General features: G+C 41.8%; 1 protein-coding gene across 2 annotated transcripts in view; it reads right to left on the bottom strand.

The window, feature by feature from the left end:
- Positions 1–16503: 16503 nt before the first annotated feature.
- The window catches only part of WSCD1 (WSC domain containing 1), a 51554-nt gene continuing 43101 nt past the window's right edge, over positions 16504–24956 (bottom strand). For both annotated transcript variants that reach the window (XM_070945559.1, XM_070945551.1), the window contains exons 7-9: positions 22880–23044; positions 18650–18850; positions 16504–17335 (exon numbers count right to left, since the gene is read on the bottom strand). In XM_070945559.1, the coding sequence (XP_070801660.1) occupies positions 16983–17335; positions 18650–18850; positions 22880–23044 (719 nt within the window). In that variant the 3' untranslated portion in view covers positions 16504–16982. The remainder of the gene's footprint in view (positions 17336–18649; positions 18851–22879; positions 23045–24956) is intronic.

Here is a 24956-nt window from a genome sequence, read left to right as displayed (position 1 = left end):
AGTCGGTGTGAGCTTAAATGGACTCCAAAGGATGGTAGAGGACAGGAAGGCCTGGAGAAACGTTGTCCATGGGGTCGCGATGGGTCGGACATGACTTCATAACTAACAACAACAACAACTGTTAACTGTGCTAAAGTGAAACTAAGCTTTAGATGACCCCAACTGTTTTGGAGGGAAATTTAGAACATTTATATTTGGGTGGGCTTTTTCTAGTTCTATGATTGGTTAAGGCCCTGTGGGCCTAGAGTATAAATAACGGTCATTTGCCTCCAGTTCCTCCATTCCATTTTTGAGTCAATAAATGCTGTTGCAGCTATGCTGGTCTGTTTCTTGCCTACTGAAGCCCACTACACATTAACTATCCCTGCTAAAAATCAAGGTATGCTGAATTTCTTAACTTTCCCAATAGCAGGAAAGGAGGAGGAGGAGGAGGAGGAGGAGATCTGGAAGAAGAAGCAATCCATTCAACAGTATTCACTCACTCATTCATTCATTCATTCATTCATTTTTATTTCTCAAATTTGGAGACCGCCCATCTCCTTCACAGAGCGATTCTGTGACCAATTTAGCATATGTTCCAGGATGTGAGAATAAGTTCTCCATTCTAAGGAAGAAATTTGAACTCCAGACCTTCTCCTTCTCATAGGGCAAGTCTTCCTCTTTAATCTTCATGATGATCTGGCCCTGCTTTATTAATTTCCCATTAAACCAATTCCTATGGAGATCTAATATTCACTCTTAAAGCAGAGCAATTCTAGGCACATTAACCTCCACAAAATAGGAGGGCCCACTCAGTGTCACCTCCCAAGAAACTAATATGTCTTTCACTGGCATGGAATATAATGAGATGTTCAAATATAGAAAACTGAGTTACTGCTTCTTTCACTTAGAACATTTATCTAGCCAGGTCCTTCCAAGTCCTTAAATGCATTGCTTATAATTTACTTTTGACCTTGTTTTACCAAGATCAATCTGTCAGGAGGGTATCTTTTCAAATCTTCTTTATTTTATTAGTCTTGCGTTACATAGCACATCTTTACATGCACAAATTACATAGTACTGTAAATTGTGTGTATTTGGGATATATGTTTTTATCTCTCGTGTTGGTAGATATGTGCAGTTAGTTGCAATATATAGAAGTTAGTGTGTGTTTGTGTGCGCACTGTGTTTGAATGTATGTATCTATCATCTATCTTTCTTTCTTTCTTTCTTTCTTTCTTTCTTTCTTTCTTTCTTTCTTTCTTTCTTTCTTTCTTTCTTTCTTTCTTTCTTTCTCATCTATCTATCCAGTGGTGGGATTCAAATAATTTAACAACCGGTTCTCTGCCCTAGTGACCAGCTGGGTAGGCGTGGCTCGGTGGTCATGTGACCATGTGGGCGTGCCCAACTCAACGTCACTCACGTTGTAATGTAATAAGGGTTAACCAGAGAGGCAGTTTCTGTAAGCAAGGCAATAAAGATTAGGCTAGAAACAACACCAGAATGTTTCCTTCCTGCCTTCCTTACAGGATTAGCCCTGTAAAGTGGAAAAAAACAAAATAAGTTTTCTTCCAACAACCGATTCTCTGAACTGCTTAGAAAGTTAACAATCGGTTCTCCCAAATAGATGCGAACTGGCTGAATCCCACCACTGTATCTATCTATCTATCTATCTACAGTATCTATCTATCTATCTATCTATCTATCTATCTATCTATCTATCTATCTATCTATCTATTATCTATCTATCTATCTATCTATCTATCTATCTATCTATCTATCATCTATCTATCTATCGAACTCCCCTTTAAGAGAAGAAAAAAGAGGAATAATTCCATTGCAAATGTGTAGATCTTAATGAAATTTATTAATGAAATTTATTAATTATTAACTATTTCATAAATATTTGACTATATTATTAGGATGATAATATTTCCCCAGTTTCAACGGCTGTGTTGATTGTGACTATGCCTGAGAAATTAAATAATGGTCAGATTTGCTTTGGGAAGGAAGGAAGGAAGGAAGGAAGGAAGGAAGGAAGGAAGGAAGGAAGGAAAGGAAGGAAGGAAGGAAGGAAGGAGAGAGAGAGAGAGAGAGAGAGAGAGAGAGAGAGAAAGAAAGAAAGAAAGAAAGAAAGAAAGAAAGAAAGAAAGAAAGAAAGAAAGAAAGAAAGAAAGAAAATGTTACTTGCTTTGGCTATTGGTTCATGGCTGGTTTAATACTCATTGGTTTAATAGTTTTCTGAAAACCAACAGATCAGGGCCCCTTGGTTTCTCCTGCCTGAGGAAATAGGACGTCCCAAACGTTCATTGTGCCTTTAGCCTATTTTCATTAAACTGAAAAATTATCATGAGAATTCTGGTGTAATGCCCTCATTGGAGTTTAGGGATAACGCGAGAAGCCAGAGAGTCTGCAGGTCCCCAGAGAACAATGAAAGTGGGGAAACTGTCTCACACCACCATCTGCAAATTAGGAAAAGTAGAAAAATCAAAAAACCCCAAAGAATTTAACACATTCTTTCCTCCATTCTTCTGTTGCATCATAGCAGGCTCAGAGAAGGGTCAGACCATTTGAACAGATGCCTTGCAAATGGCTTTTAAAATTAGAACGGATTCTAGCAATAGCAATAGCACTTAGACTTATATACTGCTTTACAGTGCTTGAAACAGCCCTCTCTAAGCGGTTTACAGAGTCAGATTCTAGCCCTGAGAATGCAGGTTGCTCTTCCTTGGGCTCTTGGTCTACTGCACAGATAGTATCAGATGAGTTTTCAACTTACAACCATTCATTTAGTGATCCTTCAAAGCACTGGAAAAAAAGTGACTTACATCCATTCATTGCACTTATGAGGGCCATCTGTAACAAAGATAGTCCTTGACTTATAGTAATACCTTTAGTGACTTAGAAGTTACAAGGACACTGAAAAAACAGTGACTTACAACTAGCCTTTGCATTATGACATTGCCAATATTCCCCACAATCACATGATCCAAATTTTGGTACTTGACGACTGACATGTATTTACAGTGATTGTAGCATCCCAGGGTCGTGTGATTGCCATTTGCAAACTTCCTAGCTTGCTTCCGGCAAGCAAAGTTGACGGGGAAAGCTGGATTTGCTTAGCAACCATGTGATTCATTTAATAACTGCAGTGAGTCACTTAACAACTATGGCAAGACGGTTGTGAAATCGGGTGCAATTCATTTAACAACTGCCCTGCGTAGCAATGGAAATTCCAGCTGAGGTGCTAAATAGAAGATTAGAACAGAATAGAACTGGAAGGACTTTCAAATATGGGATTTGTTTTATAAATGGTTGGATAATAGAGGTAGAAATTAGGAGCTGGGAAAACATTATTATGTAAGCAATCTACCCAGACAATACACTATTCACAAAGCACTTGTATATGTTAAATGAAAATGTACAAATTAACTATTTTAAAAAAAAAATAGAGCTGGAAGGGATCTTGGAGATCTTCTAGTCCAGCCTTATGTTCAATAAGGAGAACCTATACCATTTCAGATAAGTGACTGTCAATTCTTAAAAACTTCCAGTGGTGGTCCACCCACGACTTCTGAAAGCAAGCTGTTCCAGTGGTTAATTGTCCTCACTGTTAGGTCATAAATATTTCAGTGTTTAAATAATTTCTTAAAAATGGATTTGGTCAAATAAAGGTAATCCTCAATTTAGTTTCGTTCATTTTGTGACCATTGTAACGGTGGTGCAGTGGTTAGAGTGCAGTACTGCAGGCTATTTCTGCTGACTGCCAGCTGCCTGCAATTTGGCAGATCGAATCACACCAGGCTCAAGGTTGACTCAGCCTTCCATCCTTCCAAAGTGGGTAAAATGAGGACCCAGATTGTTGGGGGCAAGATGCTGACTCTGTAAACTGCTTAGAGAGGGCTGTAAGGCACTGTGAAGTGGTATATAAGTCTAAGTGCTATTGCTATTGCTATTGCTATTCAAAGTTACAATGGCACTGAAAAAAGTGACTTACAACTGTTGTTTCATACCTATGACTCAGTGGTGGGTACCTCCCGGTTCGGCCCGGTTCCCCCAAGCCGGTAGCGGTGACGATATGACGTCACCGAACCGGTTCTCTTTGTTCGGGAGCTGCCCACCACCACGTTATTCTTACCTTTTATTTGGCCCCGCCTCCAATCTATTCACTGCCTCCCGAGCCCCAGCTGATCAGCTAGAAGGGAAAAAAACTGTTTAAACTCTTGCCACGGGACTGCAAAGGGCCAGACTACAGCTGACCAGTGTTAAAAGGCAGTGTGGTGGTAGACCGGTGCCTCCAAAAACAAATGAGTAGACCGATGCCTCCAAAAACAAATGAGTAGACCAGTGCCTCCAAAAACAAATGGGTAGACCGGTACAGCTCTGCAAGCAGTTAAAAGCCTGGTAGACCAGTACCTCTGCTAAATCCTAAAGAATTGTCACATGACCATCAAGCCACGCCCACAAAATAAGCCACGCCCACAGAACCGGTAGTAAAAAAATTTAGAACCCACCCCTGCTATGACCACTGCAGCATCCCCATGATCACATAATCAAAATTTGAAAACTTGGCAGCTGGTTCATATTTATGAAAGGTTGCAGTGTCCCAGGATCATATGATCATGTTTTGAGACCTTCTGACAAGCAAAGTCAATGGGGAAGCCAGATACATTTAACAATTGCAGTCATTCACTTAACAACTGTAGCAAGAAAGGCCGTAAAACAGGGCAAAACTCACTTAACAAATGCCTCACTTAACATCAGAAATTTTGGGCATCATTGTGGTCGTAAGTCAAGGACTACCTGTAAGCTTAATCAGCCATAAATTCTTTTGGTGTTTTTTTTTAAACGTCCCAATATATTTTTTTGTGTTCAATGTATGCCGACATTAATTTTAAAAAATACTTGAAAATTACACAAGCAAACGCATTGAGAGAGTCTCAGCGGGTCTGGGCTGAGACGTACAAGGCATTAGACTGGAAAATAATAATCATAAAAAACAAATCACAGAAAAAGACAGCAGCAAAAATGCTCTTACATTTTTGGCAAAGCAATCCAGACATGTCCTCAAGTCACTAAAATTCAAGTTTGATTTAAAGGAGAGAGGTCTCTGTGTGCATAGCCTTACACACATCGTGTATTTAGTCGCATTTTAAAATGTGCCCCTTTTTAAGGGTGTTTTGGTTAAAATGGCAGATTGATGGGAGTTGCAGTGGAATTGCATAATAAGTGAACATTTGAGGGAAATGCTAAATAATTCGGGGGCATGTTCCTTAAAAGCTAAGTCGTGTTTTAACAAATAGGACTTCCAGCACTTTTATAATGAAAGAGTCATCAATTGCTTTTCATTGAGGTTTTTAGAATGCCAACTGTTTTATATCTAAACCCATTATAAGGTAAATCTCCGGGGGGGGGGATACTTGGAATGGGTAAGTGAGAAGGGCCTTGGGGAGGGTTACTCCTATTCATAGCCTTTTGCTGTGAATCGATCTGGGATCCTCAGGTTTCTGAGGTGCTCCAGTGGACGGAATGCCAGAAGAGATTTTAGAACACTTTTGGAGAAAAACAAAAAGTAATGGGCATGCCAAATTATGCCCACATAATAATTTTTGTTTTGTGAGCTGCATGGGTTATAAGATAAACTCCATTGAGTTTTGGTTGCCACGATGTAAAAAAAGACGTGGAGACTCTAGAAAGAGTGCAGGAACTGGGTATGTCTAGTTTAATAACAGAAGGAGTAGGGGAGACATGATAGCGGCGTTCCAATATCTCAGGGGCTGCCACAAAGAAGAGGGAGTCAATCTATTTTTCAAAGCACCTGAGGGTAGGACAAGAAGCAATGGGTGGAAACTAATCAAGGAGAGAAGCAATTTAGAACTAAGGAGAAATTTCCTGACAGTTAGAACAATTAACCAGTGGAACAACTTGCCTCCAGAAGTTGTGAATGCTCTAACACTGGAAGTTTTTAAGAAGATGTTGGATAACCATTTGTCTTATAGTTCTTGACTTACTGTCATTCATTTAGAAACCATTCAAATTTAGCAGGAGTCTTTGGTGCTCTCTGAGCTTGCTTGGTTTTCTTGCAGACATTTCATTTGGGTAATGAAATGTCCCAAACTACCCAAATTACCCAAACGAGGGAACATCATCAGTGCTAGTAAGGAGTGCAGTTTGCTGTCAGTTTATATTCTGCTGGTTTGCCCTGTCAGTGTTGGTGGGGGTGTTCTTAGAGATTCTTTCATTGGGCTTTGCTGTTGGCTTCTTCGGCAGTTTCTTGATTGGGGTATTGTTTGCTTAATTGTTGGTCTGGCGCTAACCTTGGAGTTAATCCAGGGGTGAAATCCAGCAGGTTCTGACAGGTTCTGGAGAACCGGTAGCGGAAATTTTGAGTAGTTTGGCAAATACTACCTCTGGCTGGCCCCATAGTGGGGTGGCAATGGAGATTTTATTTATTTATTTATTTATTTATTTATTTATTTATTTATTTATTTATTTATTTATTTATTTATTTATTTATTTATTTATTTATTTGATTTGTATACCGCCCTACTCCCGAAGGACTCAGGGCGGTGAACAGCCAACAATAAAATACATAAATACACAAAATTTAAAAACCCGATAAAATCAAATTAAACTTTTTGGCCCAGACAAATTAAAATACCCCAATAATTTAAAAACAGATTAAAATTTACATATTTAAAAAGGGAAGAGATCAGGCCAAGCCCGCTTGATGGAATAAAAAGGTCTTCACAGCACGGCGGAAGGAGCGCAGATCCGGGATCCTCCATATCTCCGGGGGGAGCTCATTCCAGATGGTAGGTGCCCCCACAGAGAAGGCTCTCCCCCTAGGGGCCGCCAGTCGACACTGTTTGGCTGACGGCACCCAGAGGAGTCCCTCTCTATGAGAGCGTACTGGCCGGTGGGAGGCTATTGGTGGTAGTAGGCGGTCCCGTATATTTTGCAGTATCCTTCCCCTGGAGTGGGGTGGGAATGGCGATTTTGCAGTATCCTTCCCCTGCCATGCCCACCAAGCCACACCCACAGAACCAGTAGTAAAAAAAATTAGATTTCACCACTGAGTTAATCTATGCTGATCTGGGTGTGTTCAAACTTATTTATTTATTTATTCAATTTATATGCCGCCCCTCTCCGAAGACCCAGGTCGGCTCACAATACACTCAAAAAATCACTATAAAAACACTTAAAAAATTAAAAAATTAAAAACATTAAAACCCATTCACACCATTCATGGCCAGATCTCGTCGGATCGCAAAGCGAGATCAACGGCCCCAGGCCTGCCAGAAAAGCCAGGTCTTCATCGCTTTCCAGAAGGCCAATAGGGTGGGGATGGTCTGGACCTCAGGAGGTAACTGTTTCCAGAGAGCTGGGGCAGCCACAGAGAAGGCCCTCCTCCGCGGGCCCACCAGCCGGCATTGTTTAGCTGATGGGACCCGGAGGAGACCAACTCTGTGGGATCTTACTGGTCGCTGGGAGCTATATGGTAGAAGGCGGTCTCGAAGATAACCTGGCCCTGAGCCATGTAGGGCTTTAAAGGTAATAACCAACACCTTGAATTGTGGGACTGAGAAAAGTGACTTACAATCAATCATATCATTTATGACTGTCACAGCACCTCCATAGTTGTATGATCATATTAGGATGCTTGGGAACTGAGTTGTATTTACAGCTGGGGCTGCCATTTGGACCTTCCCAGCCAGCTTCCGATAAACAAAGTCAACTGGGGAAGCCAGATTGATTTAACGACCATGTGACTCACTTAGCGACTGCAGTGATTCCCTTAACAACCATGTCAAAAATTTAAAATCGGCTAGGACTCTCTTAACGACCACTTGCTTAGCAATGGATATTCTGGTCCCAATTGTGATAATAAGCTGAGGACCAGCTGTGCTGTATTATTTTAAATTGTTTTGTATTATGTGGTATCCTAATTTGGGATAATGATCCGATAGCTTATTAAATAAAGTAGTAAATTTTATATGGAGAGACATGCAACAGAAATAAACAGTGGCATATTCTGGTGGATTAATTAACTGACCCCACCTCCCTCCTGTGCTTCCTTCCCCCCCCATCTTTCTAATTTCATATTGTTGTACTCCCATTGTTTATTTTTATTGTCTTATTCCTTTGCTATTGTTATCTTTACATTTTTTATCAATTTTTCCCCCGTTTCTTGCTGTAAGCCCTATTATTTGTTGTAAGAGCGAGATGGGCAGCAAATAAATTTAACAAATAAATTCTGCCTGAAAGGCATAACTTAAATTCAGAACACTGCCAGAAGAAATTCTCAAGCAATCCAGGGATACGAGAGGGAGGGGCGGAGAGAAACAGGAGCTTTTTCACAAATGACAAGTTTTAATTTACACAGACATCTGCCTCATGTTTTTCCTTATTGAAAGAAGTATCTCTTTCTCTACTGTACTAGGTACTAAACCCGTGCACTTGGGTATGGGATATATGGAAGGTGTTTCTGCTTTGACTTTTACAATGATTATGCAGATTTTGTTTTAAGCTTGGCTGCTGTTTATGTTTCTATGGTTTTATGTGTTTTACAGTGTTTTTGTATATGGGTAGCCATTCAGTATCATGAATTTGAGATGGGCAACCATAATAAATAGATAGATAGATGATGATGATAGATAGATAGATGATAGATAGATAGATAGATAGATAGATAGATAGATAGATAGATAGATGAGAGAGAGAGAGAGAGAGAGAGAGAGAGTAGAAAGAAACATAAAGACATCTTTTCTTCATTACTGTTAAATACAATGAATAATATGTACATTCAGAAGATACATTTCCCAGAGTTATTTCTCAGACCCTAGTAGAAACTAGAAAACTAGAAACTAGCTTGATAGATAGACAGACAGACAGACAGATAGATATGATAGATAGACAGATAGATAGACAGATAGATATAGATAGATAAGAGATAGAGATAGAGATAGAGATAGAGATAGATAGATAGATAGATAGATAGATAGATAGATGATAGATAGATAGATAGATAGATAGATAGATAGATAGATAGATAGATAGATAATAAATTAGATAAATAGATAGCTAGATAGCTTGATAGATAATAGATAATGGATGGATGGACAGACAGGCAGATGATAAGTAGATGATGGATGGATGGACGGATAGGCAGACAGACAGACACATGATAAGTAGAGATGATAGATAGATGATAGACAGACAGACAGACAGACACAGGTAAAGGTTCTGTCCAGTCGTGTCCAACTGTAGGGCATGGTGCTCATTTCTGTTTCTTGGCCGAGATAGCTAGCGTTGTCTGAAGACATTTTCTGTGGTCATGTGGCCAGCATGGCTATATGCCAAAGACGTATGGAATGCTGCTATACCTTCCCACAGAAGTGGTACCTATTAATCTACTTGCATTTGATGCTTTCGAGCTGCTAGGTGGGCAGGAGCTGGGACAATTAACAAAAGCTCACCCCATTGCACGGTGTTCAGGTCTCGAACTTGAGCTGTCAGTTTTCCACCTGACGAGCTCAGCATCTTTAGCCACTCTGCCATCACATACCCTTAGATAGATAATAAATTAGATTAGATTAGATTAGATTAGATTAGATTAGATAGATGATAGATTAATTAGATAGATTAGATTAGATTAATTAGATTAGATTAGATTAGATTAGATTAGATTAGATTAGATTAGATTAGATTAGGAGAGAAAGAGAGATGGATATGTTTTCTCCTCCACCTTTATCCTTCATGAAAAAAAAAAATCACTCCAAGTTTAAAAACTGATTTTAACCTGGGTTGGGATTAAAAAGAGGCATAAAAAAATAGAGCTCATTGAAATGAATGTGAAAGAAGTCAATGTTTTTTTTTTTTTAAATGAACATTCTCCTTAGCATTAGAGAAAGGAGGAAGATAATTCAGCCAATAAATCTTTATTGCCTTTCTTTGTCTTCCCGTTGAACAAATCAATCATATAGTAAAAAGCATCTAATTTAATGAGCATTTCTGTAACAGGGAGGTGATTCGCAATTTTTTGAAGGATTTTACAACTGCGGTCGTGACATTTGCTGGACTGAACAAGACTTAGGCGGGGGACGGGGGCGGACTAGCCAGATCTCAGGGGAACCTGGAAAGGAGTGCTCCCCTCCCATTAAGATTTTTCTGTGAGTAGAACAGAATAGAATAGAATAGAATAGAATAGAATAGAATAGAATAGAATAGAATAGAATAGAATAGAATAACAACGTTGGAAGGGACCTTGGAGGTCTTCTAGTCCAACCCCCTGCCCAGGCAGGAAACCTTACACCACTTCAGACAAATGGTTTCCAACATCTTCTTAAAAATTTCCAGTGTTGGAGCTAATAAAGATAATAGAGGTAGAAATTAGAAGTTGGAAGTATACCACTCTGTACAAGTAAATAATATTATTATTACTGTTACTATGTATAACTAAATTGACCCAGCACATTGTTCATTAAGCATTTACGTATGTTAACAGAAAAATGTATAAATATTTTTTTTTAAAAAAAAGATTGTTCTGTGCGAATGAGGGGAAATGTCGAAAAATAGGGAGAGGCGATTTGCAACAAAAGCTGGAAAGACACTGAGTTTCTTGGCTGTGGTCCCTAAGTTAGCTTCAATGGCACCACATGCCACCCCCCCACCCCCAATTTCTCTGGAATCCTCTTCTTCTCCTTTTGAAAGTATTTCTAAAGCCAATTCTTTCCCATCGCATTGAATGAGAATTGATTGGGGCACGGATTTGAGTCTTTTGAGCGCTGTTGTTACTGGAGATGTGTTGGACAGGCAGCCCAGTTCGTGATTTGACAGCACTATCTCTAAAGGAATTGATTAACACAGCAAAGATGAATAAAAAGATAGGGCTAGCGGAATAATTAAGTCAGCTCTTTCCTCTTTTGTGTTTCTTTCTTTTTTTTTAATAGAAAAGCGGGTAAGATTTCTAGCCTCTGACACGGCAAAATGCCCTGACGGATGGCTTGCGATGGTTTCTAATGTTCCTTTTTGTGGAAAACAAAGACAAGGATTACTGAAGCAATTGCTAAATTTCAGTCTTCTGCATGAAAAAGCATGCAGAGGGCTAAGTTTTGTCCCGGGTCACTAAGCTCGCTGATTATTTTATTTGCCAGTGTCTGCTGGATAATTGGTTATATTGAGATTCATGCTTTTAACTTTGGGACCTCAGTGCTGGGAAATTTCTGTAGGCCTGTGACCTTCATAAAAGGATTGTTTGAGTTAGAAACTGGCTGAAAATATTAATAAATTCAAAAGCTGAATAAGCTGTTAGCAAAGGCTCTGTCTCCAACATCTATTTATCTAGATCATAGAATGTAGAATAATAGGGAGGAAGGGACCTTGGAGGTCTTCTAGTCTAACCCCCTGCTCAAGTAAGAGATCCTATACCATTCCAGACAAATGGCTGACCAGGCTCTTCTTAAAAGCCTCCAGTGATGGAGCACCCACAATTTCTGGAAATAAGCCATTCCACTGTTCCAATTGTTCTCACCGTCAGGAAATTTCTCCTTATTTCTAGGTTGATCTCTCCTTCATAAGTTTCCATCTATTACTTCTTGCCTGGCTGGGGAATTCTGGGAGTTGATCAGTGGTGGGTTCCTCCCGGTTCGGCCCAGTTCTGCCAAGCCGGTAGCGGTGACGATATGATGTCACCAAACTGGTTCTGCCCCCCCGTCCCCCCACATTATTCTTACCTTTTATTTGGCCCCACCCCCAATCTATTGCTGCCTTCTGAGTCCCAGTTGATGACTAGAGGGAAAAAAACTGTTTAAAACTCTTGCCGCGGGACTTCAAAGGGCCGCCCTACAGCTGATCAGTGTTAAAAGAAAACAAACAAGTAGACCGGTGCCTGCAAAAATAAATGGGTAGACCAGTGCCTGCAAAAATACATGAGTAGACCGGTGCCTGCAAAAATAAATGGGTAGATCGGTACAGCTCTGCAAGCAGTTAAAAGCCTGGTAGACCAGTACCTTTGCTAAATCCTAAAGAATTGTCACATGACCATCAAGCCACGCCCATAAAATAAGCCACGCCCACAGAACCGGTAGTAAAAAAATTTAGAACCCAACCCTGGAGTTGAAATCTACAAGTCTCAAAGTTACTAAGTTTGGAGACCCATTACAGATAATTGAACACCTATTTTTCACTTTCATTTCCAGAACAGAAGTAGCTGCTCACTCTATCTGCATATTTTATCTAGAAAATTCACAGGTCAAAACCCAAGAAAGTCCAACTGCCTCTTGAAAAAGCACCTTTGGGACAGTCACTCGGGTGTTTTGTTGTTTGCAATCCAGATATGGCATCTCTTGAAACTGCTTCATAAAACAACATCTCAAGCACATCAAAATAAGCATCTCAATCCATACCCCTGTTTCCAAGACCAGTGCAAAGCATCTGTTTGGATCCATATCCCTTCAGCAGTTCTAACAGTTGCAGGATATATCTCTTTTAATGTACTTTTCAAAAGCAGAAGTCTTTGAGCTGCTAGAACAGGCTAGATGGTGATGCAAAAAAACTTGTGACAAATTGTGTTACATTTTCAAAAATATTGAAACCATCTTTCCTAGACCTAATAAGGATCAGAATTATGGACAGTGTTGTTTACGCTGGCTGGGGAATTCCGGGAATTGAAGTCCACGCGTCTTAATGATGGCTTTTTAATCAACGATTCCCTAAACCTTTGTGGTGACAACACAGGGGAAAACTACAAGGTCCGAGTTGAAAATTCCACTATATTTTGGATTATTGATTTTCATAAGGATTGTCTTTTGGTTGATGTTTGAACTACCTCTTAATCAGTGAAAATATATTCTTCCTAATTTTTGTTAAATTTGTTGAATTACTTCTCCTTCTGATACCTTGATACTATGGTTTGTGTGGTCTACGGCAAGGATTTTGTATGTTCTGTTTTGCAAACGGCCATTGTCAATTACGTACTTCTTAATGTTTGCATCTTCTGCATTTCATTTCTCTGTTATTTTTCAATATAGAACTTAGAGCCTAAGCAATTGTCAGTATTTAGCTATCCTTGATTGATCTCGGAATAGAATTGGGCCTAGTCTTTAGCTTGACCTCTTGGGTATTGTTCTCTCCACAAAGATTTTGCTGCTCTGGCAAGATAAGGTTAATTTCTTTCTGTTTAGCTAGGTTATAGGTAAGTTTGGCAACCCTGACTTTACTGGCCAAAGTAGATACATGTTCCTTTCATAAGGAAGTGTTTAGGTATTATTACTTACTTCCCTTTTCCTGTTCATCATTTTCTGTTACAAGCATTGATGAGAAAGAGAAGGGAAGCGAGACCATTCCAGCCTCCATCTTCCATTCAGAAAAGCCACTCACAGTTTTTCAGCTGCCATCTCAACCCATCTGGGGGTATTGCAGGTGAGTAAATATCCTTACACACCTTTATTCAGTTTTAGGCAGAGCTGGGTTTCAGCAGGTTCTGACCAGTTCTGGAGAACCGGCAGTGGAAATTTTGAGTAGTTCGGAGAACCAGTATGTCAGGGTGCTAATTAATCCCATTCTGCTTTTCGGCAATTGCACCTTGATTTAGAGAGGCGGATCGTGACTTGAAGTATACTTTAAGAAAATAAACCTGAAGATATGTTTTCTAAGAAAAACTCATTTATTTGTTATAAAGAAAATAAAACATCTCACTAATCTAATTAGTTACATTTTGGCAACGTTCCTGCCGGCCACCTCTCTTGGCCGGACCTCTCCTGGCAGGAGAACAAAGAAAGTTAGAAGAAAGTGAAGGAATGTAGACATGCGCAGTTAGCTTACTGATAAGAAACTTGGCAAGCTACGCTAAGTCTGAAAATCCAAAAATAAAAGCTCAGCTGGTAAATACAAAAACGCAGTGACACAGTAAATACCAGCTCTGACTGGCCCCACCCCCATTTATTCTCTGCCTCCCGAGTCCCAGCTGATTGGGAGGGAATGGAGATTGTGCAGTATCCTTCCCCTGGAGTAGGGTGGGAATGGAGATTTTACAGTATCCTTCCCCTGCCACGCCCACCAAGCCATGCCACGCCCACCAAGTCACACCCACAGAAACAGTAGTAAAAATTTTTTGAATCCCACCACTGGTTTTAGGTCCTAAGTAGTGTAGGGGCAGTTATATTTTTTTAGCCTAGAGAGAAAGTAGACTATTGTGGGAAGCCCACCCACCCTGCCTCCAAGAAGATATTTTGGGAAATAATAAAAAGGCAGATTATTATATTTTCCCAAAGGGAGAAATTGAGAAATACGCTCAGAGACAGAAAGCAGACTCAGCCTTTCTTAATAGCCCCTTCCCCCCACCCAGCAGATATTTGGTGCCCATTAAGAAAGACTGGGCCATCCTATCTACAAAACAAAAGACCTTCAGCTCCAGGATGATGGGATTAAGAAGAACAGGACATGACCCTTCAGGACATAATAGGATTGACCCACTACCATTTAGCAGAAGACACAGAGCTCACTACATTCCACAAGCTCCTAAGGGCATTTCAGACATTGCACAAGCCCCCCTAGCAGCATCTCTGAAACTTATAAAAATCCATGTACTTATCAAACCAATTGTTCAGCTGACCCACATTCACAAACCCTGGTGGGTCTGTTCATCAATAAACCATCTTTCCAATCAGTTCAGCCTCCATGTTGTTTCCAGCGTCTTTCTCCTAGCTTGGAACTGAACCAGATGGATTTGCCTTCTTACATTGTTATAGCTTGGAGCACATGGTCTGTTTTTTGGAACATGCTGCTGTTGTGGTTCGCCAGCAGCCTGAGGAGCTGGCAGCAGAGTCGGACAGTGATGAGGCTGAGGAAGAACATGGGCCAGTCCTGGATGAGGGTCTGCGTCAGAGGCAGAGATGGGGCCAGGACCATCGGGGAGTGATGTGCAGACTCCGGAGCCTCCAGAGGCTTACAGTAGAGAGGCAGAGGAACAGGAGGAGCCTGTTCCTAGTGCACGTATGAGAAGAGCTGCCAGAAGGCAAGAGCAGCTAAAGCAAAGAGGACAACTCGGGAGTAGGGCCAAGAGATAATTGGCCCCTCGCATAAGGCTTAAAAGACCAGTAACGGCTCTTGGGCTCTTTGTCAGAAAACAACGTTGATAGTCTTGCTGCACTTATCTCTTGTTGGCGTCTTCTGCTTCTGAACTTTGCCAAGAGAAGCCTTTGGCAGTTTGCCTAATTATACCAAGGTTGGTGATTAGACTGAAGAATTTGTGTTATGAAGAATTTGTTTTAATTTAGTTTGGACTACGCTGAGAATGAGTTAATTCTCAGCTGTTTTAATAAAGTCTGTTTGTTTTGGAACTGTTTACGTCGATTACTACCTACTCGGGCCTGGGTCACAACAGCTGCTAGTTGTTACTCATGTTGTAATCATATACTATTGCTTTTTTTTTTTTTTACATTGTACCGGATCTTGCAGCACTGAATAAAGTTTAGATGGTGAAATACGGTCTCCTTTATTGAATGGCAAGAATGGTTAACTGCCCGGATGGCTTTCCGTAAGAACCACAACAATGGTGATATTCAGCCAGTTTTATCCGGTTCGAGCGAACCGGTAGCGGAGGCAGCAAGAGGCTCTGCCCACCCACCCGGATGTCATTACATCATATTCTTGATGCTTTGTGCATGCGCAGAAGGTCCTGCGTGTACACGCTCACATTTGCGAACTGGTAGCGAATGTAAGTGAATACCACCCCTGAGCCACAAGTTTATGGATTAGCGAGTTCAGGATAACTCGCTAAGTCCTTATATATACCTTATTCAGTGTCACGATCCATGTCTCTTAAAATGAATGCACTCTTATTTAATCATTTAAGGGGCAGAAAGCCATTGTGTTTGCAATGTTTCTGGAACTATTGTTATTATAAAACAGGGCTGTCAAACTCCAGGCCCATGGGCTGAATGCGTTACACACTGACCACGTCTACGGGAGTGGTGGAATCCTAATTTTTTACTACCGGTTCTGTGGGCGTGGCTTGGTGGGCGTAGTGTGGCTTGGTGGACATGGCAGGGGAAGGATACTGCAAAATCTCCATTCCCACCCCACTCTGAGGCCAGCCAGAGGTGGTATTTGCTGGTTCTCCAAACTGCTCAAAATTTCTGCTACCAATTCTCCAGAACCTGCCGGATTTCACCCCGGTCCACGGCCAGTTTAGCGAAGGGGTAAAAAGTTGCGATACATCACATGACGATGCCATTACGCCGTGAGTTTGACACCCGTTATAAACCAATTAAAGAAATATGTTTATGAAAATAATTTCCAGCAAACTAATTTCATTGCTAAGCCTATAATCCCCAACACACTTACCTGGGAGTAAATCCCATTGTACTCGTCAAGTCTTACAGCTAAATACACACATACAGGATTATCCTGTAAATAAGAAATAGGAAGAAGCTACTGCGATATCTTCATGTTTCATATGCAATGGCGGGGAAAAAAAAGACAAAGACAATTATTGTTTTTTTTTCCATTAACTTGCTTCACTAAAAATATTTATCAGGATGAGTTTTGAAACAAAAGAACCAACAAACCAAAACCCCAGGGGAAAAATACACATTTGAATTGCCAAAAACCTCTATAAAAATGTCAGATACTCTTGAGAAAATATTGCTAGTAGGCAGTAAGGATAAGAGAAAGGACACTGTTGCTTCCCGCCCCCAGCCACATTTCCCAGAATTAGCAGTGCACAAAAATGTTAAAATTCGTAGCCATTTATAGAGAAAAGGACACACACAGGCAGAGATGCTAATGGCTTTTGCCTCGGTTTATAACCTAATTTCCATCCTTCATTGCTTGCCTTTCATAGCACTTAGTACCCTGAAGACTGTCCAAGTCTTAAGAATTTGCATTCATCAGCAGACTCTGTGCAAATCTTGCTTTTAAATGCTATAAAATCCTAGCCTTTTCTTTAATTTCATTATTCGGTCTTCCCTTTAACAATGCAGCTAGCTGGCTGCAGGGCATCATCTGCGCAAATACATTTTTGGCAGCCCCGTAAAGTTCCTCTCACGTAGGGCTTTGTCCACGATCACAATAAACTGATCTATCCCTTCTTTCATTTCCTTTGTGAAGGGTTCAAACCCTTTCTGCTTGGCTCCCGACCGCTTGAAATTCCCGTCTCGATTGTTTTCAACGCAGAGGAGCCGGTCGTAAGTCACTGTGATGTTCAGAAATTCAACCATCTCCCTCAGCTTGGGAAGAAGGGCTTCTTCTAAATCTTCGTAATGAACCACGAGGAGATGCTTGCCATATTTAAGCCAATCGAGCACATGAGAGGCCCACCAAGAAGCATAGCTGTTTACAAAATCAGGCCATTCTGCGGGGCGAGAAAGACAATAAAGATGCTTTATGCGGCTTTTCGAAGCACTGTGCAGAAAAAAAATCAGTTGCACCTTCTTAAATCTTAGTCAACTAATGGTCAGCACTAAATTGGCACTAGATAAAGGGGGGCTGGACTTGGACCATTTCTGGGAACGTAACGATTCTAGGCTGATTCCTCACTTGATTCTGCCCCAAGCTTTGCCTGCTCATCTCCTACAGTAGGTAGCCATAGAAGGGTCAGAGAAGAGTAGAAATAACATTTGAAATAAAGCTGTTTGGCTGGCTAACATAAGAGAGAGGGCCTTTTCTGCAGTGGCCTCACATGTCTGGAAGGGTTTGCTTAAAGCAGGGGTATCAAACTCAAGGGTCCAGCACATGGGGTGCTTAGATCTGGCCCACGGGGCCACCCTGGAAACAGCAAAGGACCGGCTTGAGGTGCCTCTGCCAGTGAAAATGGAGCCACAGCCCTCCTGAGCTCCGTTTTCACTAGCAGAGGGTTGCTGGAGGCCGTCCTAGCCGAAAACGGAGCTCGGGAGCCTGTTTTCGCTGGCAAAGCACTTGGGCCACCACAGGCGCCCCCGACATGAGTGACGTCAAGATGGCCACACCTACCATGACCACATACACCCCCGCTCCCCCGAGGTCAAACACAACCCTGATGCGGCTCTCAATGAAATAGAGTTTGACACCCCTGGCTTAAATGGTTACTACTTATGGGAAGGATTCAATGAGTTCCAATCTATGTTAAAAGTGATAAAGGTAAAGGTAAAATTTCCCCTCGCACATATGTGCTAGTCGTTCCCGACTCTAGGGGGTGGTGCTCTTCTCCGTTTCAAAGCCAAAGAGCCAGTGCTGTCTGAAGACATCTCCGTGGTCATGTGGCCAGCATGACTAAATGCCAAAGGTGCACGGAATGCTGTTACCTTCCCACCAAAGGTGGTCCCTATTTTTCTACTTGCATTTTTTACGTGCTTTCGAGCTGCTAGGTTGGCAGAAGCTGGGACAAGTAATGGGAGCTCACCCGTTATGCGGCACTAGGGATTTGAACTGCTAAAAGTGCTAGCAGCTCCCAATTTATCTGTGGGCAAGAAAAGAACTGCTACTCACTCACTTTGAGATCCTTTATATTTTTGTTCCAGAATGAATTAACCATCTGAGGAAGTTGCTGAGAGATGCTATGGGTGGATTTGGCTGTGCTTCTAATTGACCCTTTTCTGTTGCCATACCAAACTGACCGCAATCCTTCCATGGTAGGAAGAAATATTCCCAGGGCCAAAATGATCACAAGAAAGCTAGCTATTCTAGTTACCTTTACTTTTCCAATTCTGGTCTGTGGCATAACCAAGATGGCCAGCACATTTCCGGTTGAATTCCGCCACCAATGATTTGTACGGGTTGCGTATCAATAAGATGGCCGCATCAAACATTTCAATTTCCTTTCTGCCACTCTCATGTGTTTTGACACAAATAGTTCTTCTGCTTCTCCAGTGGTCCTTTTCTCCTTTGAAACCTGGCCAGGATGTAAAGACTGGCGTTACTATTTTCAGAGTCTTAAAAAGTCTCGGATATATGTTACATGAGAAAATACCTTCTTCTCTATAATTCCTCCCCATTTATTAAAATCATCTGAAGAAGTTCCCCTACAAATGCAGGGATGGGATTCAGCTGGTTTGGAGCAGTTTGGGCGAACCGGATGTTAATTTTAATCTGGTTCACTAAACCGGTAGTTGCAAGGACTGGCTGACCCTGCCCACCCCGTGCCTCCCAGGAGTCTCCATCCGGCCCATTTTGGATGCCAGGTAAGTGCAGCACCTGCGCAGAGGCTCTGGGAGGGCCAAAAAATGGGCCTCTCGGAAGTTCCAGAAGCCTGGAAACGGGATCATTTCTGGCCTCTGGAGCCTGGGGAAGGCCGTTTTCGCCCTCCCAGAGGCTCAAGGAAAGCCTCCGGAGCCTGGGGAGGGCGAAAAACAGGCCAACCGTAAGTACCAGAAGCCCAGAAATAGGCTCGTTTCCGGCCTTCTGGAAGGCCTCCGGAGCCCATGCGAGGCCGTTTTCACCCTCCCGGAGGCTTGAGAAAAGCCTCTGGAACCTGGGGAGGGCAAAAATGCCCCCCACTGCCCTGGTGCAGGAGTCCGAGTAGGCCACACCCACCATGGCCATGCCCACCCAGCAACCAGGCAGAGAACCGGTTGCTAAAAGTTTTGAACCCCACCCCTGTACAAATGATGTAATTGTCATCGGGTGGTGACCCAGGTCAAATCTTTTCTGTAGTTATCCGTGTTTCCATTCACAGAGCAAAGTGAAGCCTTTGTTGACATTTAAAAATAGCCATTAAGAGCTTGGTTATTAAAAATGGTGTGTGTTTAATTGTTTATGACTTAAATTAATTTTCATTCTGAAATTATTTTTTATTTAATTTATTTGCTGCCCATCGTGTAGGTGGGCTACAGTATAAAAATATTTAAATCACCGAAGATAAATATTCCTGATACAACAAAATGAAAACATCATCAAAGTCAAATCATAGTTACAAAATAGGAATGTCAACATTTCGAGTAATGCACCCATTGAAAGATGAACTCCAAGGTAGGTAAATTCCTCAAAGAACATATTTATTAGATACATCATATCAGCACAGCCAGTGAAAACCAACTCTAAAAGTTCCCATGATTTTCACCTAATTAAAAGAGTAAAACTTCCCCATTTCCCAGTGTCATCAGTCACATTAATATAGCTGGCTGGTTCCTCTCCTCCTTCACCAGCCACCTGTTACAATGACCTTGGTTCCCACAGGAAAACTTTTTATTTTGACAATATGCTGCGCTATCTATTTTCCGCTCTCCCTTCCCCCTCTCAGGCTTCATGGCAACTGTGAGGCAGCACAAAATGGCTTCATCCAAGTTCACTTCAGAGGTGACAGGGGAAGGAGAGAGCCAGTTTGTGGGGGACGGAGGTGAGATTGGTTGTTAATTAATCAACCTCCTCCAGTGTGATACTCCCCCACTGGTCTTAAGATCCTTACAGAAGGTCAGTAGAGCCAATCTCACCTCAGGGGGTAAAATATTCCAAAGGACAGGAGCTATGGCAGAGAACCAGGGGTGTGATTCAGCCACTTCGGACCAGTTCGGGCAAACCGGATGTTAATTTTACATCTGGTTCGCCGAACTGGTAGTTGCAAGGACTGTCTGGCCCTGTCCTGCCCACCCTGCCGCTCTCCTCCCAGGAGTCTCCACATGGCCTGTTTTGGATACCAGGTAAGTACAGCGCCTGCATGGAGGCTCTGGGAGGGCGAAAAACGAGCCTCCCGGAAGTTCGGAAACAGGCCCATTTCCTGCCTCTGGAGCCTGGGGGAGGCTGTTTTCGTCCTCCCAGAGGCTCGAGGAAAACCTCCAGAGCTTGGGGAGGGCGAAAACATCCCCCCACCATGGTGCATGAGGTCGAGTAGGCCACGCCCACCATGGGCACGCCCATCCAGCAACCAGGCAGAGAACCAGTTGCTAAAATTTTTGAATCCCACCCCTGCAGAAAAGGCTCCTTTCCTGGATCCCACCAGCCAAAATTCCTTGGCTGATGGGATTTGCAGTATGCCTCCTCTGCCAGCATGGGTAGGGCAAGCCAGTCCCATCAGGGTGAGACAGTTCCTTAAGTAACCTGGAGCCATGCCATGCAGGGCTTTAAAGGGTAATAACCAACACCTTGAATTGCACCTGGAATTGATATTTAAATATCTTTAGAAATTCTAATTATATGCTTGCATAGTATAATTGGTGAGCATTACTTAGCAATATAAGCATGTGATGGTGAATGAGGAATTAAATAAATGTAGGCTCCAAAATTGGAACTAAAGAGAAGGGTGATCACATTTAGAATACACAATCTTGGGTTTGGTCAAAAGAGGTTTTTCAGAATGAGCAGAGCACAAGGATACATCTCTTCGAACTGGAAACCTCACTACTTTAATTAGTCAACTCATAAAAGCAATCGTATCTTTGTTCTGTTCTGTTCTGTTCTGTTCTGTTCTGTTCTGTTCTGTTCTGTTGTCCTGTCCTGTCCTGTCCTGTCCTGTCCTGTCCTGTTGCTCTGTTCTGTTCTATTTTTATTTTATTATTATTATTTTTTAATTATTTGCCATCCATCTCACCACCGGCCAGATAAAAGCAACCATGTCTTTAATATGATTCATTAATACAGCCATTCTTACTCCAGGCTCAGATAAAAGATGTAGTCATTTTAATGTCAAAATCGTAATAGCTATGTCTTTTATGAGCTAGCTGTAGCAATATTTAGCATTTGACATTTTCCAGGGTCATGTAGAAGTCTAAAAAGAAGGGACTGTTTCAAATAGAAACTTTTGGATCCATTCAGAAGTATTTCTTTCAAATAATTTTCAAAGCATATGCATCCATAATAGATAGATAACAGGAATTTAGAACACCTTAGCTAATGTAATTGGGCACATACAGTAGTTATCATAACTATTTTCCTTGGAATTCTGGTAGCTGTAGTCTCAAAAGATCTAGAAGATAGTAGCAATTGTCTAGCTTGCAAACCAAAAGTAAACCAAGGGTTTTAGAGACCATGCTGCAAATGTAGAGAAGTTAATGTAGAGTGGTTTTACCCCTTAACAGGCATTTGGAGATGGGTAACCATTGTGGCACCCATTTTGGAAAACCACATACCACATGTCTCAAAGTGCTTTTTCAGGAGGCAATTGGACTTTCTTGTTTTCTCTTTGAACACATTTCACTTCTCCTCCAAGAAGCTCCTACAGCTCTGACAGGAAAGTGGGGAATGGAAGGATTTATATATGAAGAAGCTTCTTGGATGAGAAGCGAAACGTCTTCAAAAGAAAAAACAAGAAAGTCCAGTTTGCCTCCTGAAAAAGCACCTTTGGGACAACCATGACCTGGATAACTGAGAATCTTTACAGACGTTTAGCTATACAATTTGGGATGCACACCCTTTGATTTCTAGATAAAAAATGCAGATTACAGGAACCAGGAGCACTACTCATGTGACCCTAAGGATACAGATAAACCTCCAAGTGCTTCAACAACCCTCTAAAACAGTGTTTCTCAACTTTGGAAGTTTGAAGATGGGTGGACTTCAATTCCCAGAATCCCCCAACTGGCAGCTGCCTAATGCTTTAGGTCAGCAGCGCTGGCTGGGGGATTCTGGGAATTGAAGTCCACCCATCTTCAAGCTTCCAAGGTTGAGAAACACTGCTCTAAAAGGATGCAAATGACCAGCTGTCTGCAAGGAATATAAATCCTTCCATCCCCCCACTGTCCTGTCAGAGCTGAAGAAGCTTCTTGGATGAGAAGCGAAACGTCTTAAAAAAAAAAAAAAAACAAGGAAGTTCAGTTGCGTCCTGAAAAAGCACTTTTGGGACAATCATGACCTGGATGACTGAGAATCTCTACAGACTTTCACCCACCACATGGCGCCATAGTTTAGGTTGTCCATTGACTTCCAAAAGATTGCCTGCTTCTAATCCACAGCTTGATCCAATTCAGTCTAGCGAAGAGTCAACACATACCTTTATTATACAGAGTTCCATCAAAGTAATAGCTCCCTGTGTAGATTCCTGTGGCATGCTCTATCAAATGGCGAACCCACGTATTTCCCGCTCCTGGGAAGCTCGACAAAGCAACAAGGGCTTTTGATTTGGTGGGGAGAAAATTCCGGTCAATACAACGGGTATCTGCAAGCAAACATAAATGACATATTTGACCACAGTCAAATCAAAACTGTTCCTCCCATTACTTATTAAATTGCTTTTTTGCTAATACTGTCCAGTGGTGGGATTCAGCCGGTTCTGTTCGGATTGCACGAACTGGTAGCGGTGACTGTGGAAGGCTCCGCCCACGCTGCCCGGACATAATGTGTAATTACTGCACATGCGCAGAAGGCTGTGTGCATGCACAGAGGTGGCATGAGTGAGCGAAGTGAGCATGCATGGCATGCATGCTCGCAATTGTGAACTGGTAGAGAAGTAAGTGAATCCCACTTCCGATAAGGTCATATGGGGGCAACATGGTGCTCCCATGTAACACCTCTCCTGCGCGAGCTGCATTGGCTTCCGGTGGTCTTCCGGGTGCGCTTCAAGGTACTGGTTCTCATCTTCAAAGCGCTCCATGGCTTAGGGCCCGGTTATTTACGAGACCGCCTTCTGCCACCGATAACCTCCCACCGGCCAATACGCTCCCACAGAGAGGGTCTCCTTAGGGTGCCGTCGGTCAGGCAATGTCAACTGGCGACCCCCCAGGGAAGAGCCTTCTCTGTGGGGGCACCTGCCCTCTGGAATGAGCTACCCCCAGGGATACGACTGATCCCGGACCCCCGAACCTTTCACCAGGCTCTGAAAACGTTTCTATTTCGGCAAGTCGGGCTGGCTTAAAATGTTTTATTGGTGAATTTTATGGGTAAGGGGTTTTAAATTGGGGAAAGCCATTAGAGATTTAATTTTGTTTTAAATGTGTTTTAATGTTTATATTGTATGTTTTTTAATCTTGGCTATTCACTGCCCCGAGTCCTTCAGGAGAGGGGGCGGTATAAAAATGTAATTAATTAATTAATTAATTAATTAATTAATTAATAAATAAATAAATAAATAAATAAATAAATAGAATAACAGAATGACATAGTTGCAAGAGATTTTTGAGATCATCCAGTCCAACCCTCTACACAAGCAGGAAACAACTATATCATTTCAGACAAATGGTTATCCAATCTCTTTTTTAAAAAACCTCCAGTACTGGCGCACCCACAACTTCTGAAAGCAAACCCTTCCACTTGTTTATTGTTCTCACTGTCCGGCATTATAAAATGGCATTAACACTTCACATGATCTTGATTCTATCTCTCTATTATTGCAACCTAGGACTGGGTTGGCTTTTTTGGCAGCTACGGCAGACTTCTGGCTCATATTTAAGTGGTTGCCCACTAGGACTCCAAGGTCCCTCTCTTGCAGTTACTACTGTTGAGCCAGGTGCCACCTATTCTATGCTTGTGCATTTGGGTTTGTGGAGCCCAATTGCTGTCTTCAGATGCTGGATGAACCAAGCCAATATGTTAAGCTGTGATTTGGTTTTTTGGGTGTAGCATGCTATGTAAAGAGAGCAGTTACGTGGTATGAAGCCAGGTTAAATTATTATGTGTGAGCCCAGTAGGACTCTATAGGAAGTATTGCTTATTTTTAAAATGTTGACATTTATTTATATCTATTTACTATTTAAATTTAAAGCCGCCCAGAGTCCCTCGGGAGATGAGCGGCATAAAAATGCAACTAATAAATAAATAATAAATAAATAAATATAGTAAATTTCTAGCCTATCTTTCTTCAAGGGAATTGGCTTTCTTTCTTTCTTTCTTTCTTTCTTTCTTTCTTTCTTTCTTTCTTTCTTTCTTTCTTTCTTTCTTTCTTTCTTTCTTTCTTTCTTCCTTCCTTCTTCCTTCCTTCCTTCCTTCCTTCCTTCCTTCCTTTCTTCTCTTTCCTTTTTTCTTTCTTTTCTTTCTCTCTCTCTCTCTCTCTCTCTCTCTCTCTCTCTCTTCCTTTTGCCATGATTCTTATTCAACTTGAGCCACCCAGAGTCACATGACAGCAAGATGGCTGG

This window comes from Pituophis catenifer, unplaced genomic scaffold, assembly GCF_029215685.1.
Source record: "Pituophis catenifer annectens isolate HBS135680 unplaced genomic scaffold, rPitCat1.0.hap2 SCAF_1, whole genome shotgun sequence".
In the NCBI taxonomy this organism is placed as follows: Eukaryota; Metazoa; Chordata; class Lepidosauria; order Squamata; family Colubridae; genus Pituophis; species Pituophis catenifer.
This window is presented reverse-complemented; position numbering and strand designations above follow the sequence as displayed.